Here is a 15,804-nt window from a genome sequence, read left to right on the forward strand (position 1 = left end):
TAATGTGAGCACAAAGACTGTTCATGACACTGGTTGCCCAAGATAAAGAGGGGACTGATTGAGGTATCCCATCCTGTTCCTTTGACTCAAGTCTGACCCACAAGTGAGAGGACGTAAGGTTTTGTTCGGGGACTTTGCCGTAGCCTCTAATTCAACTTTCTGATACAAGTGACTCGCTGTTCTCCGTCGGCCGCTTCCCATTGACTTTCCTGGCATTGCAAAATCTGAATTTCAGTCAGTATAGCCTGCAGGATCTTTCCGGCACGGAAGCCCTACCACTGCAGCTTTAGGTCGGGATGTAGGCAATGAGATTTGGCCGCTGTTTCGGAGACTTCAAGCATATCAGAACACAGGTGCCTTCGCAGGAAGGCCCGCATAGGCTGTTTCTGGTCTGTGGGTGAGTGCTTGTTAATGAAATATAGTCTCTACGTTAGCACATAAAGCCTGTCTAGTTAAAATTTCCGAACCATGCATGTCATCTATGTTTACCAATTGTCTTCGTTCTCCTCGCAAGTTTCGCTTAGAGGAAACTGTCAACTCTAGTGTAATGAGATTTTCTTGCCTGGATTCCTGGTATCCACGGCATTGTTGCACGTGTTGCATAGGGTGTGGCACATAGTTGGCGTATCATAACTGTCTAAAGTTCCTGTTGCTTGGGAATGCATTAGCTGGGGCTCGTAAAAGACTGCAAGTCTGCTACTGGCGTTTTTCCTGAGCGCAACTCATCTGTGTTAGTTTAAATGCTGTTGGAATGTTTCGGTATCTTGTGTGCGATAATCAAATTTGCATCAGCTTGATTGTAATTCGGCGATTGGCGTCACTTGCCTTTCGTCGCAGTGAAGCATCAGTGCCAACACTGATAATGGTGTCTTTGATGATGATGATAATGAAGTTGATGATGATGATGCCTTTCGTCGCCTGATGGGGGGCTGTGAAGCACCTACTTGAAAGCAGCAAACGAAATTTCACCTAGTTATGCTGACCGTCGCAGTGATCAGTGCCAACACTGATAATGGTGTCTTTGATGATGATGATAATGAAGTTGATGATGATGATGCCTTTCGTCGCCTGATGGGGGGCTGTGAAGCACCTACTTGAAAGCAGCAAACGAAATTTCACCTAGTTATGCTGACCATATCACGTTCCGTCATGTGCTAGAACAACAGTGTACGTATAAGTGACTTATGGTCTTAGATGTCCAAGATGCGTCTGACACTGATATATGTTCCCACAACACACTTGCTCAACCTGGAATACCCGGAAGCTTATAAACATGATAAGTTTCCGTGTTTTGAGACTTCTCGACGCGTGAAATTTTATGAGAAACTTTCCAACAGGTTTTCTACAAAAGGTCTGATATGGTTACTCTTTCTTTATTCTATTTCGGGATTGGCGAGTTAATGGGACGAACGCGAATGTATGTGTGACTTTTGTACGCCAATGACGCAACTCGGCAAACGTGATTCCAAACTTCGTGATCCCTTCATTGCCTTCATCAGACACTTGTCAAAGCGAAAACGTCCATCGAGGTATTTGGATCTTCCCACAACCTCCAGTGCTCCTTGAATTGCAAACACAACGTTTATAGACTGCACCTTCCGAACTTAGAAGGCGCAACTCACTCTGAAGGGTGATGTGGTGATCAGGGTATTCAACGTTTTTGTGCCTTGTGTTCCTCATCAAGGGTGAGGACGATGTTGTTTGTCGGCCTTGGCATGATTCTCTCCAGCAACGATTTGAAGTCCGGGATTTCGAAGACTCTACCGACAATGAAGATGAGGATAGTGGACATCCCTGTTGGACACCGCTTTTTATAGAGAGGCCTTCAGAGACCACCACATTCACGCCCGGAGTTATGTGAATACAAGAACCGGATTGCGTTCCTAAACTTCCAAGGTATCATCCAACAAGCGTGTTGAAAAAGACCGTACAGATCCGTAAGGTCGAATGTGTCCTTTAAGTCGGGGAACAATAAGATTGCAGTGTCTATACACATCGTTATCTTCGCACTTAACCAACTTTGGAGATGTGGTCAACATAATCCCTTCCTGGTCGATATCAAACTTGTTATTCTCCTGTACCGTTTACACGTGCCATCTTAAGACTTAGGCAAGAGTCTAATTACGACGGAGGTCAGGCTAATCCCTATCTCTCACTTTCCCGAAAATGGGCACCAGAAGGTTGGTTTGGACGGTGGTGAGTGAGTTAAGCATCGACTAAGGATTTCATCCACATCTTCAAACAGAGTGGCTAAGAGTTAATCGTGGTCAGTAGCTCGTTGACGCCTGGGGTCAACAGTCATTTATGAAGCTGTCGGAGGTTGCATGTTTATTGTCTAGGACTGTTGCGGGCCAGTGATCCAAATGAGCAGCTGGATGTAGTCAAAAAAGTGCAGTTCGACGAATCAGGCGTTCCTGTTTCTTAAGATGAGCAAGCCGTTTTTAACTGTGACAGTGTACGCGCATTCCTGTAGTTTCTCGATCTTTCTATCTCTTCAGATTGCTGGACCCATCAAGCTTCGATCCGCACAGACACTCCGTTTCACCTATTGGTCAGTCCATGGAGTTATACTTTCGATTAGGAATACGTGTGCGAGATTTGAATAACTATACTGCTGGTCGAGATCCAATCCTCAAATCTAGTTTGTCGTGCCGCTCCACAAACAAAGCATCTAGCATCTTATAGGGTTGTGGATAGTGCTTTCCACCAGGAGCCGACATCGAAAGGTGAATTCTTGGGGCGAAACTTCAGTAGGTCGTTTCAGTAAGTCCACCTCGCATCATGTTGCGAGAACTTCTCAAGGGACAGACGACGTGTGTGTGATATCCCAAAGTTGGAATGTCATTTACTCGTAGAAAACAATCCAGAGCGTATTTTTTGGGTTTCTTGAATGCACATTCTATGTACCAGGTAGGGACAATCAGCCTAAATCCTTGACGTTTCCGTGTTTGGATCTTTGGAAGATCCTCGTCTATAAGATGTGTTTGTCCTACGCTACTCGGACCAGTGGCGTCAGCATGCGTAGCATGCTGAAACATCGTCCACCGGGACAGATGTTCCCCATGCCTCCTTCGGAATTGTGCAAACTGCGTGGTTAACAACGTGTGACTTCGCAGAGGGTCGTAAAAGAGTTTGGGTGTTATTGGTGCGGTCCACCCTTCAGTAACTAATTGTCAGTAGCATTCGTGCTGTCGTTTTAATACCAGATTGTTTGATCGCTTAGAGGTTCAGGGCCTCAGAATGCTTGTGGTAGGCGAGCACCAGAGGGTTGGAGTCTGTGTATCAGAGTTCTATCCATTTTAACCAGCAGGATTATCGCAACATTCAAGCCCGACCATCACGTTAAGGTGGCAATTTGTACTTGCGGAAGATTGTTACCGCAATAGCTTGCACCATAATGTACACAATTCGGGTGCCAGTAATTGAGGTACCAACCGTCCCGTTTTGACACTCCTTATCACTGTTAGGCGGAATCCCGCGCCAATCGTCCTTTATCTCCCGTATTTAGGCGCTGCTACGGGCAACAAGCCCATCCCGCACGCGATTGGCCAGGAGACCGGGCCCGTCATCAAGGTGAGCTGTGGTTGGTCGAAAGTGTGGGCCCAACAGCCACTCATGATCCAACATTCGCCGAATGCCGGTTGTCAAAGGTGCATCCTGAACGCGTGAGGATTTCCATAACATTGTTGCTGCATGCACGTTATGTACGGTGCTCTGTACATGTGCTTTTGACCTGGTTTTGAGCGGTAATACACGTACACCTTTGTTGGTGGTTGTGACGGGAAAGGTCCAAACCGAGACCCAAGCTGAGGATATACTGTTATTACAATCGCATAATGAATACGTACGGTTTTCTGTTTTGTCCTGTGTAGTGACGGAGACGTCACTATCACGCCATCACTATGAGCCCCCATCCGGTTCGCTGATGTTTTCTGGAACCTCCACATTAATGATTCAATACGTGTGTGTGAATTACCTCATGCATCCCAGCTGATTCCATCTATTTTTTTTTAATTAGGATCTTCTTCCTGACTATGCAATGCTCCGCTGTTGAGGTTAAGGTTACTCCCATCATGGAAAAGTTCCAGAATGACTCGACCTCCATGAACTGTGTGTTAATGCAGCGCCAGCTAGCGCTACTTTTGCACGCCGAACGTTGTCGACGTTTGGAGAACGATGGGCTCACCTTGACATGCAATATCCGACACTGCATGCTTATGCGGCAAGTGCTGGACCATATGGACAAATGCCTTCATGAAGATGGTTGTAGTGTAGCACACTGCCGTTCGTCCAAGCGTATCCTCCGACATTTCAACGTATGTAGTGCTTGGTCTTGTGATGTTTGCACTGCGGTAAAGAGACCGCTCATCAAAGCGGATATGCCGTCGCATCCAGGAACAGAATATCAGAACGGGCCGGTCTGCAACTTCGTGTCTTCTGGATCAAAACCCGATACCACCACAGTGAACGGAATAAAAAACCCATCACCACACTATGAAGTGACCCCTACTCCATGTTCATCATCACCAGCACTGAATGGTGAAATTGGTCGCAACAATCGTAACAGTTTTCCTTTAACCGATGAACAGCGTAAAGATGCGATGAAAAAATTGTAAGTTTTTCCTCATTTTTCCGACTAAACCTTGCATTTTAGTGTCAATGTCTCTTTATCAATATTCCCAGCTGCTAACTCCACCGCTTACAACGATCCTAGAATGCAACAATTTCTTGATCATCTAAAACGAATGGAGAAAGATATATTTATGAAATCAAAAACTGCAGAAGAGTACTATGCTGCATTGACCGCTCGCTACCAGAGTATCCACTCCGAACTCAAGGAACAACGGAGGCTTCGTGGTGCTCGTCCTTTGGAACCCAGCAATGAGGAGAGCAATATAAAAAGCGAGGCACACTCCGGACGGTCATCAGAGAGCACAGAACCAGATCGAGTTTGTGATGGGTCAGAGGTGGTGTGTAAACGTGAGGATGCCACACCGGTGGAAGAATCGCGCAGTTCTCCTGCGTCCTCTTCAGCGACTAGCTTTGTAAAGTCTGTCTCGATGGATACGGTGGCTTCACAGCAGGTAAATCAAGACTGCTGTGAACCACCAACCAATACGCCGTCCGCCGAAATAAAAAGCTCTTCCATCGACACCACGCAGCCAGCAACGGCGCCCACCACGCGATCTCCCAGAGATGGCGACGTAAACTCCGATGTAACCATGTCATCTGATGTCAAGCCTTCTGACGAACTGAAGTCGGATGCAGGTCAACAGCCACTCCGTGAGGCCTCTAACCGTGCCGTATGGTATCCGAATGAGTTGCAACGCTACTTCTTACCAGTCGTGGACAGAATCAGTAAGGAGAAAGACGCCGAGCCCTTTCTTCAGCCCGTCGATTGGGAAAGTTTGGAAATTTATGACTATCCCCAAATCATTACCCATCCGATGGACCTCTCGACAATCCGCAAAAAGCTGGAAAACCGGGAATACAAAGATCCATGGAGTGTAGTGGATGACTTCTGGTTGATGTTCAACAATGCTTGGCTCTACAATAAAAAGACTTCCAAGGTGTACAAAACTTGCACAAAGGTATGATACCTATTTATCTACCCGCTTATTTCACTTATTAGTTGGCCGAATTTTTCGAGACTACGATAGATCCCGTAATGCAACAGCTTGGATTTTGTTGTGGACGCGAATATTACTATTTGCCGCCTCCGTTGACTTGTCTGACTCCAAAATTTTGCACTATCCAGCGTGATGCTGTGTACTATGTGTACAAAAACGAGTACGTTTGGTTATTCTTATCTACATTTACTCTTCTTCAGTGACCAAACACCAGGTTTGTTAGAACAAAAGTACACCGTCTGTGAGAGGTGCTACAATGAAGCTGGCGATGAAATTCGTCTGGATAGCGAGTCTTCCACCGTTGTGTATGTGGTCGTTTTGTTTGCTCGTGTCCAACTAATAATCTTTTTGTTACAGAACCGTCCAAAAGAATCTGATGGAAAAGTGTAAAAACGACAGGAAGGAAAAGGAGCCGTTTGTATTTTGTAAAAAGTGTGGTCGCAAATGGCATAGAGTTTGTGCGATTCATGCAGATGAGGTTTGGCCTGAGGGATTTGTTTGTAACCGCTGTATGAGAGATTATGGTTTAAAGCGTCCAGAGAATCGCTACACTGCACGAAAATTGCCCACTTGCCGACTGAGCAACTTTTTGGAGAAGCGCGTCAACGACTTTCTAAAGAAGAAAGGGACCGATGCAAGCGATGTAATCATCCGAGTCTTAGCCTCAGCCGATAAAACCGTAGAAGTGAAGCCTGGTATGAAATCTAGGTTTTGTGAGACGGGTGATATGCCTGAGTCGTTCCCCTATCGTGTCAAAGCTATATTCGCCTTCCAAGAAATCGATGGGCAAGAGGTTTGTTTCTTCGGGTTGCATGTGCAGGAGTACGGATCAGAATGCCCTCCGCCAAATACTCGACGAGTTTACTTGGCCTATCTGGATTCAGTTTATTTCTTCCGTCCCAAGCAATATCGGACTGACGTGTATCATGAAATTCTGGTTGGTTATATTCACTACGCTAAGTTGTTGGGCTACGCGGTGGCCCATATTTGGGCCTGTCCACCAAGTGAAGGCGATGATTATATCTTTCACATGCATCCTACAGACCAAAAAATCCCTAAACCCAAGCGACTCCAAGAATGGTATCAGAAGATGCTCAAGAAGGCACTGCTAGAACGGATTGTGGTTGATTATAAGGATATATGCCAGGAGGCTTGCGAATCTGGGCTGGTTTCACCCACAGAACTGGCATACTTTGAAGGTGATTTCTGGCCAAATACGCTGGAAGAATTATTCAAGGTGAGTACAAAGTGTAAGCAACTTGTCTCACATCGTTGGTATTTCTCACTTCAGAAGTAACTGAACTTTGTTAAGTGCTGCACTTGCTACACTCGCAAGTGAGAACAGTTTTCGTGAACGCCTCGCCAGATAGTGGTTTGTTTGTAGAGAACTGAAAAATACTGTTTACCAATCGGCGGAACGTGCGTTTTACAGCAGGGTCCCTATTCAACAACCTGAATTTCATGACTGATCCAAGGCTGTTGTTTCGAATCATGCTGAGGACAGATCAATAGGTACATTATCTATCCAGTACACTTCGACAGGAGTGCAAATCAATATACGTTCTTGCAGTATGCCGACATTTCGGTATACCACCACCTTTGCGGGCGGGAAGGTCATGTACTGTAAAGTATTTCAAGTCTAGAATCACTCAATGGTCAAGTGTTGGATTCGGACCATCCCTGTCTTAAACTTTTGCCATATCGGGTGCATGTGCTGCCGTACAGACAGAGCGAGCTCATTGATGTGCATCAGACATCCGAGGGAATATGGTGGTTCGTGTTGTCGGTCGCTGTAGGCAGAGGTAATGTCCAATTTCGTTGTGGACCCTGTGATTTTTGGTAGGGCCAAATCAGTTGCAATTTCTTTTTCGGGTCTTAAGATTACGAATCTGATGATTATTGGTTGCGGGGACTCCGTTCGAACACTAAGAGTTTCGTCACCATTGAACTTCTACCCGACCGTTCAAACTACTGACAGCGATATGTATTCCAGCGTACGGCACCAACCTAACTCTTGCAGAGAATTCCTTTTAGAAGCATCACTGTGATAGGCATTAATTACTAATTTTTGTACTAGGGTGGGGTGAATGTATAACTGAGCCCGAATTTCCCATCTCTACGCTTTCAACTGAATGTACACACCAAAGTCTTCAAGATTTGTTATGAACAACAGAATTTTTAGCAAAAATGCAGCAGCCCGCGTATGGTGCGGATGATATCAAGCCCTTGAAATGTTCATCTGCAATTAACCGTAACCCACGATAGAATAAAGAGATCTTAATTATAAACGAATGATCAAGCACATGAAGGATCTCCAGACCGGTCGTCGAACAGGCAAAACGTATTTTGTGGCCAAAGTAACGCACAACGCTGGAGATAGAAATAGAGTATCTGACACATATTTCACATAAACTTTTGAGGCGTGTGTTCTTGAGACCCTAGACCTTTGTTCAGTTTCCGCCTTATTTCCAAGTGAATGACCGGGGCGCATCTGCTTTGCGCTTTCAAACACCCGGAGATCCATCTGACAAAGCTTATTGGTGCTATGTGGAACGAAGAGAAGGTGCCTGCAGAATGGGGCATTTCGACAGTTATTCCTATCTTCAAAAAGGGTACGCAGATGCTGTGTAAAAACCACCGTGGCACCAGCCTATTAGCTACAGCATCGAAGGTGCTCTCTGGTCTTCTTCGAAGGTTGACTGAACTCAGGGAGAGACAGGTCCGTGAAAACGAAGCTGGGTTTCGTCCTGCAAGAGGATGCATCGATCATATCTTCACCCTCCGACAAATCTGGAGCAGCGACACTGCTCCCAGCAACCAACAATGGTTGTGTTTCTTGATCTGAAAGCTGCCTTTGACTCCGTGGACCGTCAGGTACTATGGCATTGTCTGCGAAGCAAAGGTGTCCTCCTTGAGCTCTCTTCTGAGTTCACCACATCAAGTGGTGTCAGACAGGGCTCTCCTCTTTTACCTTTCCTCTTCAACTTCGTCATTGATACGATCATGGAGTACTCACTATCAGCCTCTAAGGCCTGTGGAGTCGAAGTGCTCCCGGGGCGTTCGCTCACAGATGTCGAGTGCGCAGACGACGTCGCTCTATCTGGATCTGACGCTGTGGTCAGATAAAAATAAATAAATAAATCATTCAGCTGCAGCACCCTTTCGGTTCCTGGCTGCCATGCCGCACGGAGGAGGCACGAGGGTTGGGATACTGCCAGGTTACCCAAGCCTAGACAGGGGAAGTCGAGAGGCAGGGGTCGGGCTCGAACCACGGACCTTCCGGTCAGTAAATTCGTGCTCTCACCACTTGGTCCATCTAAACAATTCCGCCTCACAGTTTGGCATGCGGTTCACAACTGCAAAGTGTGAAGTGCTACTGCAAGATCGCGTGGGCTCGAACCCTAGCCTCATGCTTGCGGATGAACCGATTGAGGTAGTAGACAGGTTTGTTTACCTGGGCGGCTGTATCAGTCACGGTGGTCTCGCGAAAGATGATAATTCGATCCGGACTGGGAAGGCCAGAGCAGTTTTTGCGAACCTGCGTCACCTGTGGCGTAGGCGTGACAGCTTATCCGCCAGTGATTAAATTTACAATGCTGCGGCGCGCTCCATGTTACTATACGGGTCAGAAACATGGCCGTTGCGCGCTGACGTCAAAAGGCTTTCTGTGTTTGACCATCGATGTCTGGAGGGAGCACCGAATCTGGTGGGAACACCGGATCAGCAATGCCGAAGTACGTCGAATGGTATTTGGAAGAAATAACTCACTCTCGATAGATGGACTGATCACACTGCATCAGTTGCACTGGCTTGGTGACGTGCTGCGTATGCCAGTCAACCGACTTCCTCGAAGGGTTCTTTTCGCACAACCACATGTAAGTTACGTTAATTTGAACGGTTGAGTAATAATACAGTTCTTTTTTTTCAAGAACTGACGGAAAATAGTCTATTCTTATAGAAGCAATAAAACCTCATTAAGCGACAAAAATGTGATTGTTCTCAGGAGGACTTGCCCCGGAGAGGGACAGTTACAACACAGTTTGCCTTCACCAGATCTCCCTGCTAATTTTTTTTGCTAAAGTGACCTTAGATGATGATGACATTATAACGAAGTCAAGTAAATCGGTTTTCTCCGCTTACACCAAGCTTGATTAGCTTCAGTGCAGATCCGATTGTTTAGCTCCTTTATGCTCCACCAAATTACAAATTACTTCTGACTCGGCTTCGATTGCTATTAATTTCAACGAATTTCTTTTGTGATCTTAAGCAGCTTGGTGAATTAGTGACGAAGGACAGCCAAGTCCCGTGGCATTTTATTATAATAACTACCCTGTGTAGTCTTTTAGCTAGCCTGATCATGTGTAACGCCAGCAGTCGATATTGGCCGCTGTACTCACTTTGCACAGTCGAACCACATCGCAAAGGTCTGCTCACTCCGAGTGGGTTGGGGTCAGAGACTGGTGTGTTTTCGAATGTGCATTTTTGCTCGTTTAATGGCGGTCATCGTGAATCATCCAACAATCGAACATTAATACTTTGCCTTCCGTTACTAGTCGCTTTTCTTAGTGACTAAGAAAAGTCTACTTCCTTCTATATCCAAAAGCCCAGTGAGGGACCGATTTTTGCCAGAGCCTAAATTCTAGGTTAATATCATTGTGATACTGCTGCTGAGGCGATTACGATCTTGTGGGCAATGTGATAAGGGAAACCTGATGTGGGTGACGAATATATGATGCCGACGAATGCGATGTTAAAACTGTTCGCAAGATCCCGTACGTGCCGTTGTGACCGGTGTCAAAGTGATGGTCGACTAGTATATCCGGACCGTATTGGTCTTGCCTAAGCAGTCCATTATGTGCTACTGCGATTTTCGGTCAAACTTCTCACTTGATCTTTCTTGTAGAGGGAATTAGTGTTATTTGCTTTCGGTAAGTAGTCTGTTACGCCTTAAAAACATCCACTTCACTGGCTAATTCAGGAACCTGGAACATCCCATTTTCCTGTGACGGCAGTGGATTGCGGTTTGTAGAAAAGGTTGATTTGTCCACCTGGCTCCTTATTTATACCTCGCGAATTGTCGTCCTTTTTTCCGCTCAGTGGCATAGGTTTGACATCCTCATGCGTCTCATTAGATTTTTGGTGCTGATTGATATTATTATCTTTTTTCAAGGAAATGGATGAAGAGGATGCGAAACGGAAACGCGAGCAAGAAGCACTTGCCCGTGACGATGACGACGACGAGACGAAGGAGAATCTGCAAACGCGTGAGAATGAGAAAAACCCTGGTAAAAAGAAAGCAAAGAAACGGAAGATGAAGCGCAACGCATCGCTATCCCTGTCGGGTAAACGAAAGCGGCTCAACGGTGGAAATTCCGCGGATGCGTCCAGCGAAGTTGCCCGAAGGGTATACGAGATCATGGAAAAGCACAAAGAAAATTTCTTCGTTATTCGTCTGCATCCGCAAAATTCGGTTTCCTCTCTTCCTGCAATCAAGGATCTTGACCCGCTCATTAACTCAGACCTAATGGAATGTCGGGGTGCTTTCCTGGAGCGCGCACGCGAGAAACACCTAGAGTTTTCTTCTGTTCGCCGAGCCAAGTATTCCACTTTAGTAATGTTGTATGAGCTTCACACTGAGAACCGACAACCACTTATGTACACATGCAACGTGTGTAACGTACAACTGGAGACTCCTTGGCACTGCAGACAGTGCGTCGAATACGATCTCTGTCCCCGGTGTTATGAAACAGAAAAGCATCCTCATCCTATGGTTCAGATTGGTTTGGGCCTGGACGATGGTACTAAGCATTCGGACGTGGATAGCGAAGCTGCCGCTGTACAGGAATCCGGTCGTGATAAGCTCAGTCGTCTAGTGAAAGCTCTGGGTCATGGGTGTTCTTGTCGCGATGCAAATTGCCGCGTATTTGCCTGCAAGACGATGAAATCGAACGTGCAACACTTCCGCGTCCATGCGGCCGCTGCGCGTAATCAGTGTAACGTTTGCCGCTCTTTATCGTTCCTCTGTTACTATCATTCAAAGACCTGCCAAGAGCTGAAATGCCCCGTTCCGCTCTGTCCCAAATGGAAAGCCAAGATGAAACAGCAGCAAAAGCAACAGCGCCTAGAGCAAACTCAGATGTTACGCAGACGCATGGCAACTATGCAACGATACAATAGCATGGCATCCAGCCAGCAATCTGACCCATCGGGACAGACTCCACAGCCGCAGCATCAACCGCCGTCTGCTTCGGACTCTGTGTCTTCTCCCGTGTCAACATCAACGCAGTTGTCTCCATACGGTCCTAACCCAACTGGTCCAGCTACTACGTCTTTCCCTGCGATGACGTCCCCACTATCCAGAACATCAGCGTCACTGCCGTCACCGCAACAGCAACCCTCGTTCTACCAGTCGTCCAGTTCTCTTGGTTCTGTGCAGCATGCCTACCCGAAACAGGTTGCCAGCAACTCAACAGTCCCATCCTCACCATCGCTGACTTCACCTCAGCACATGGGTTCGGCCACATATTCATCCGCAAGTCCCTATAATTCTGCCGTCCATCAGACCGTTGGCGGTTGCATGGATTCCCCGGACGTGATGAAAGGTGACGTCGGTAGCTCTCCGGCCTACGCCTACCAATCGCTCCATCGGAGTCAGTCTGTCGTGCTGCCACCTGGTGGAATGATGCATCAATCGAGATCCCATCAACTGGATCGGCCACAGTCGGTTCAGTTTAATTCTGGTCCAAGTCCTCAGCCGTCTCTGCCCAGTGGACACCCGCAACTGATACGACAATCATCCGGTTCATCACAATACAATGCCCCTCTTTCACCACGGTATCAACAGTTTTATGCCGCGCAACCTGCAACAGGTACAGATAACCAAACGTATGTTCAGTCCGGCGTATCGATCCCACCTCGAGTCTGCACCGAGGGCCAACATTCCTCTCACCCCAAGCAACCGTCACAACTTGCATCTCAGCGACATTCCTCATGTGGATCGCTCAGTGAAATCCAACATCCTGGTCTACCTGCACCCACACAATATCCTGCGGGCATTAGCACAGCAAATTCCAGTTGGCGGCCGCCTCAACCCAATCCTAATGTTGGTTCAAATCCTAACATGTACAACCCGATCCCTCAAACACGTGGACCAAGTAGCCCTTGTGCACCGAATGTCACTGTCGCTCGAACGATACCAGCCCCATTACCCTCCACACCGCATCCTTGTCTAACTCCACCACTGGGTTCTGGCGGCACCGTGTCTATGGAAGATGTCCAGCTAGTGAAACAAACCTACAATGAAATGCGCCAGCGTGGAGCTCTCATGTCTGACGTAAGTTTCTACTCTTCTCACTTACTGATTCATGTTCCCGATCTCAAGATAGCTTAGCATTTAAGGTGCAGAGCTAGTGGCCGGAAAACCAATGGTACGAGTTTGATTTTTACTTTTTTCGTTTGCTATTGTCCAGGCTCGGGCAACCTGCCAGCATCTTTCGGGTTGCACGGCACCTGTACCCCAAAAGGCGCCGATCATTTTTACCAATTCATATCGCCTGCTCGTATGAAGCCTCGACTGATACTCCGAATTTTTTACTCAAGTTTCCTTTTATTTTGTGTCTTGGGAGCCTTATTACTCTCACTCTACTATCCATGTCATCCGAGAGACGTGTTTCCACTTGTCATTTAGCGTCTTTTCGTTCCGTTGCATCTATACTTTCGCACAGTTCACATCTGACTTGCAGGTTTTCGGCATTGATTAACTGACCACGTGACTTCTGTTCGTTTTTTATACATTTATCTCGATTGTTTCCCACTGCACCGTGCTTAATCGGTGCGTGTGAATTTCACATGTCTCGTTCTGACTCTTCGCGATTTACGCTTCATGTGTTGTTGGTAGAGTTGCATTCTATTATGCTTGCTACCTTTCGAAGTGAATCAAGATGAGCCCGATACTCGGAATTCAGCCTAGATCCTGGTGTGTTGCTTTGAGGTAATTTGCATTGTTTTTTTAGCGTTGGGAGAACTGTTTTTGTCAATTGACGCACTCCACATGCTTAAGCGCGTGTAACTTCAACGGTAAAGTACCTTCCCACTCGGTCGTGGCCAAGTCATCAGTGACACAACACAAACTCAAAGCAATAGCTCCCGCCTGTATACCATACTTTATTCCTGGCTACATACTCGGATATATAATAAGAACAACAAGCGGTGAATGTGCCGTCGAAAAACTATAACAAGAAGATGGTGCAGTGTTTACACCACACGACCGAATTCATCGGATCGAACTCGCTACTCTTCCCTTAGGAGTTTGCTGCTGGACCTTGCACATTAGTTTCCATCTCAAAGGATGCCATGTGAAAGCAAATCAAGTTCAATCCCTTTCTCAGGGGCCAAAGGACTTGCCGGTAAGGTGCTCCTTAGGAGGCTGGTTTCGCTGTGGAACAATTTCAGCAGGTAAGCAGTGGATTCAGGTCTCCAAAAGTTCAGCCTCACAAATGATAACAGATGCGCACGCGGTTTACTAAACCTCCGTCCTGTACACTTCGTGCTTACACCTTTCTAGCTTCAACCCGTGCACTGTTGAGCAGCGATTGGTTTAATCCAGTGCTTGCATTTCAGATCACTTTTTGGTTCTTCTGATTTTAGTCCGTTTTAGGCAAACTGCTAGAACTCTGTTCCTTGTGGTATGTTTTCCAGTTTGTCTCGTGTAATTTAGGCAACTGCATACTAGTTTCTTACAGGTTTACACTGTCGTCTCTGGTTATTTTGCCTTCTGTAATGGACGATGCCATCCTTCTTTTTGTCCAGTTTTCCAGTTGGCTCAACGCGAATCCTCATCTGTCCCGGGCGTGGCAGTTCCTGCAACAGTCACATATTCAAGCTCAGCAGCAACCTTTGACAATGGGGCCTGGGTCAAATACTGTACCAGTCGCGCACCCAGGTGGTATGACCGTCCCCTCGTCCACCAATTGCTATTCTGTTTGTCAAGCACTTTCGACGGCTCCCCAGCCCACTCTCAACTCACGGTCCGTTCGACACCCACCTCAAGCAGGATTCGTCTCGAATCAACCATCACTCCCTTTCCCCCAATCCCAACAGTGGAACACCATGTCAATACAGCATGCACGATTCCGACCTGCTCCTCCACCACCGCCGCCACCCGGGTCTCAACCACAATTTCCTTACTATCAACAAGCATCCAAGGTTGTTGGACCCACTGCCTCTCCAGTCGGGCACCAACCGCCACAGCTGAATCCGGCCCCATCACGTTATGTTAACCAAATGGGAGTCGTGTCGCATCCTTCTCAATCACAGCTCACTCCGCCCAGTCAACTACCCGTATCTCCTCCAATGGGAGGTGTACCTTTACCTCGAGGTGGAAGCATGATTCCCCATGGGTCACAAGCCCAGCTTCTTCGACCGGGAAACTCGAACTTGTCTTCCGTAAGTCTTGCTCCAGGTCCTGGGATGACTATGGGTCCGACCCGTTCTCACCAGCCACACCCCCAGTATTCCTCGTCTGTCATGCTGTCCCAGTTGCTCGGCCCTGGACAACAACAGAGCAACAGCAGTGGTGCAGTCAATCTTCCTTTACCCTCTTCACATTACCCTATGATACCTCCAAATCAAGCGCAGCAATCCCTCTCCCGTCCAGATTTCGGCCCTTCTTCCAACATACTTCCTGTCACTCCGCACTACCAGGAAAGTGGCAATATTTAGGTATATTTCCAAAGAAGCTCCTAGACCATTTGTTCAAGTCCCATCCACTCCTTGTCTTTTGTTGCTCAGCGCCTACCCACTACCATCGCCCTGAGCAGAGTTGCATAATAATTTTGAGTTATCTTTGTCGTCTGATTTTCTTCTGATTCTGAGCCACCGTGCTGTATGTGTATATGATTGTGTCAAGTCCCCCCTTCACCCATCTGCACCAAAATGGTAATGGAAAATGATGTATCAGTCAGCCGAATTCGTTTTATGGGCCCTTTTGTGGTGTAAATACATTTAGTTGACCTGGCATATACAAAGGAAAAGGACGTAATAATAGTGTTTTTTTATTTTCTCCCCATACGGGCTCCAATCCATGCCGCGTAGTTGTGATTCGTTCCTGTACATGTGTATAGACACCCTTTCTTCCCCTCCTTCCATTGTGTGCATTCACTCATTCTTTTGTGTG

The 15,804-nt window shown here is 46.9% G+C and overlaps 1 protein-coding gene across 1 annotated transcript; it reads left to right on the plus strand.

The window, feature by feature from the left end:
- Positions 1-4,103: 4,103 nt before the first annotated feature.
- On the plus strand, positions 4,104-15,350 carry T265_12104 (hypothetical protein; the record flags this gene model as incomplete). The annotated part of the gene is made up of 8 exons (XM_009179081.1): positions 4,104-4,612; positions 4,655-5,591; positions 5,633-5,790; positions 5,831-5,935; positions 5,988-6,867; positions 10,801-12,963; positions 13,963-14,084; positions 14,372-15,350. The coding sequence occupies 8 exons, from the start codon at positions 4,104-4,106 to the stop codon at positions 15,348-15,350; spliced, it is 5,853 nt and encodes a 1,950-aa protein (XP_009177345.1).
- Positions 15,351-15,804: the final 454 nt, after the last annotated feature.

Source organism: Opisthorchis viverrini (assembly GCF_000715545.1).
Source record: "Opisthorchis viverrini unplaced genomic scaffold scaffold4007, whole genome shotgun sequence".
NCBI classification, from domain to species: domain Eukaryota; kingdom Metazoa; phylum Platyhelminthes; class Trematoda; order Opisthorchiida; family Opisthorchiidae; genus Opisthorchis; species Opisthorchis viverrini.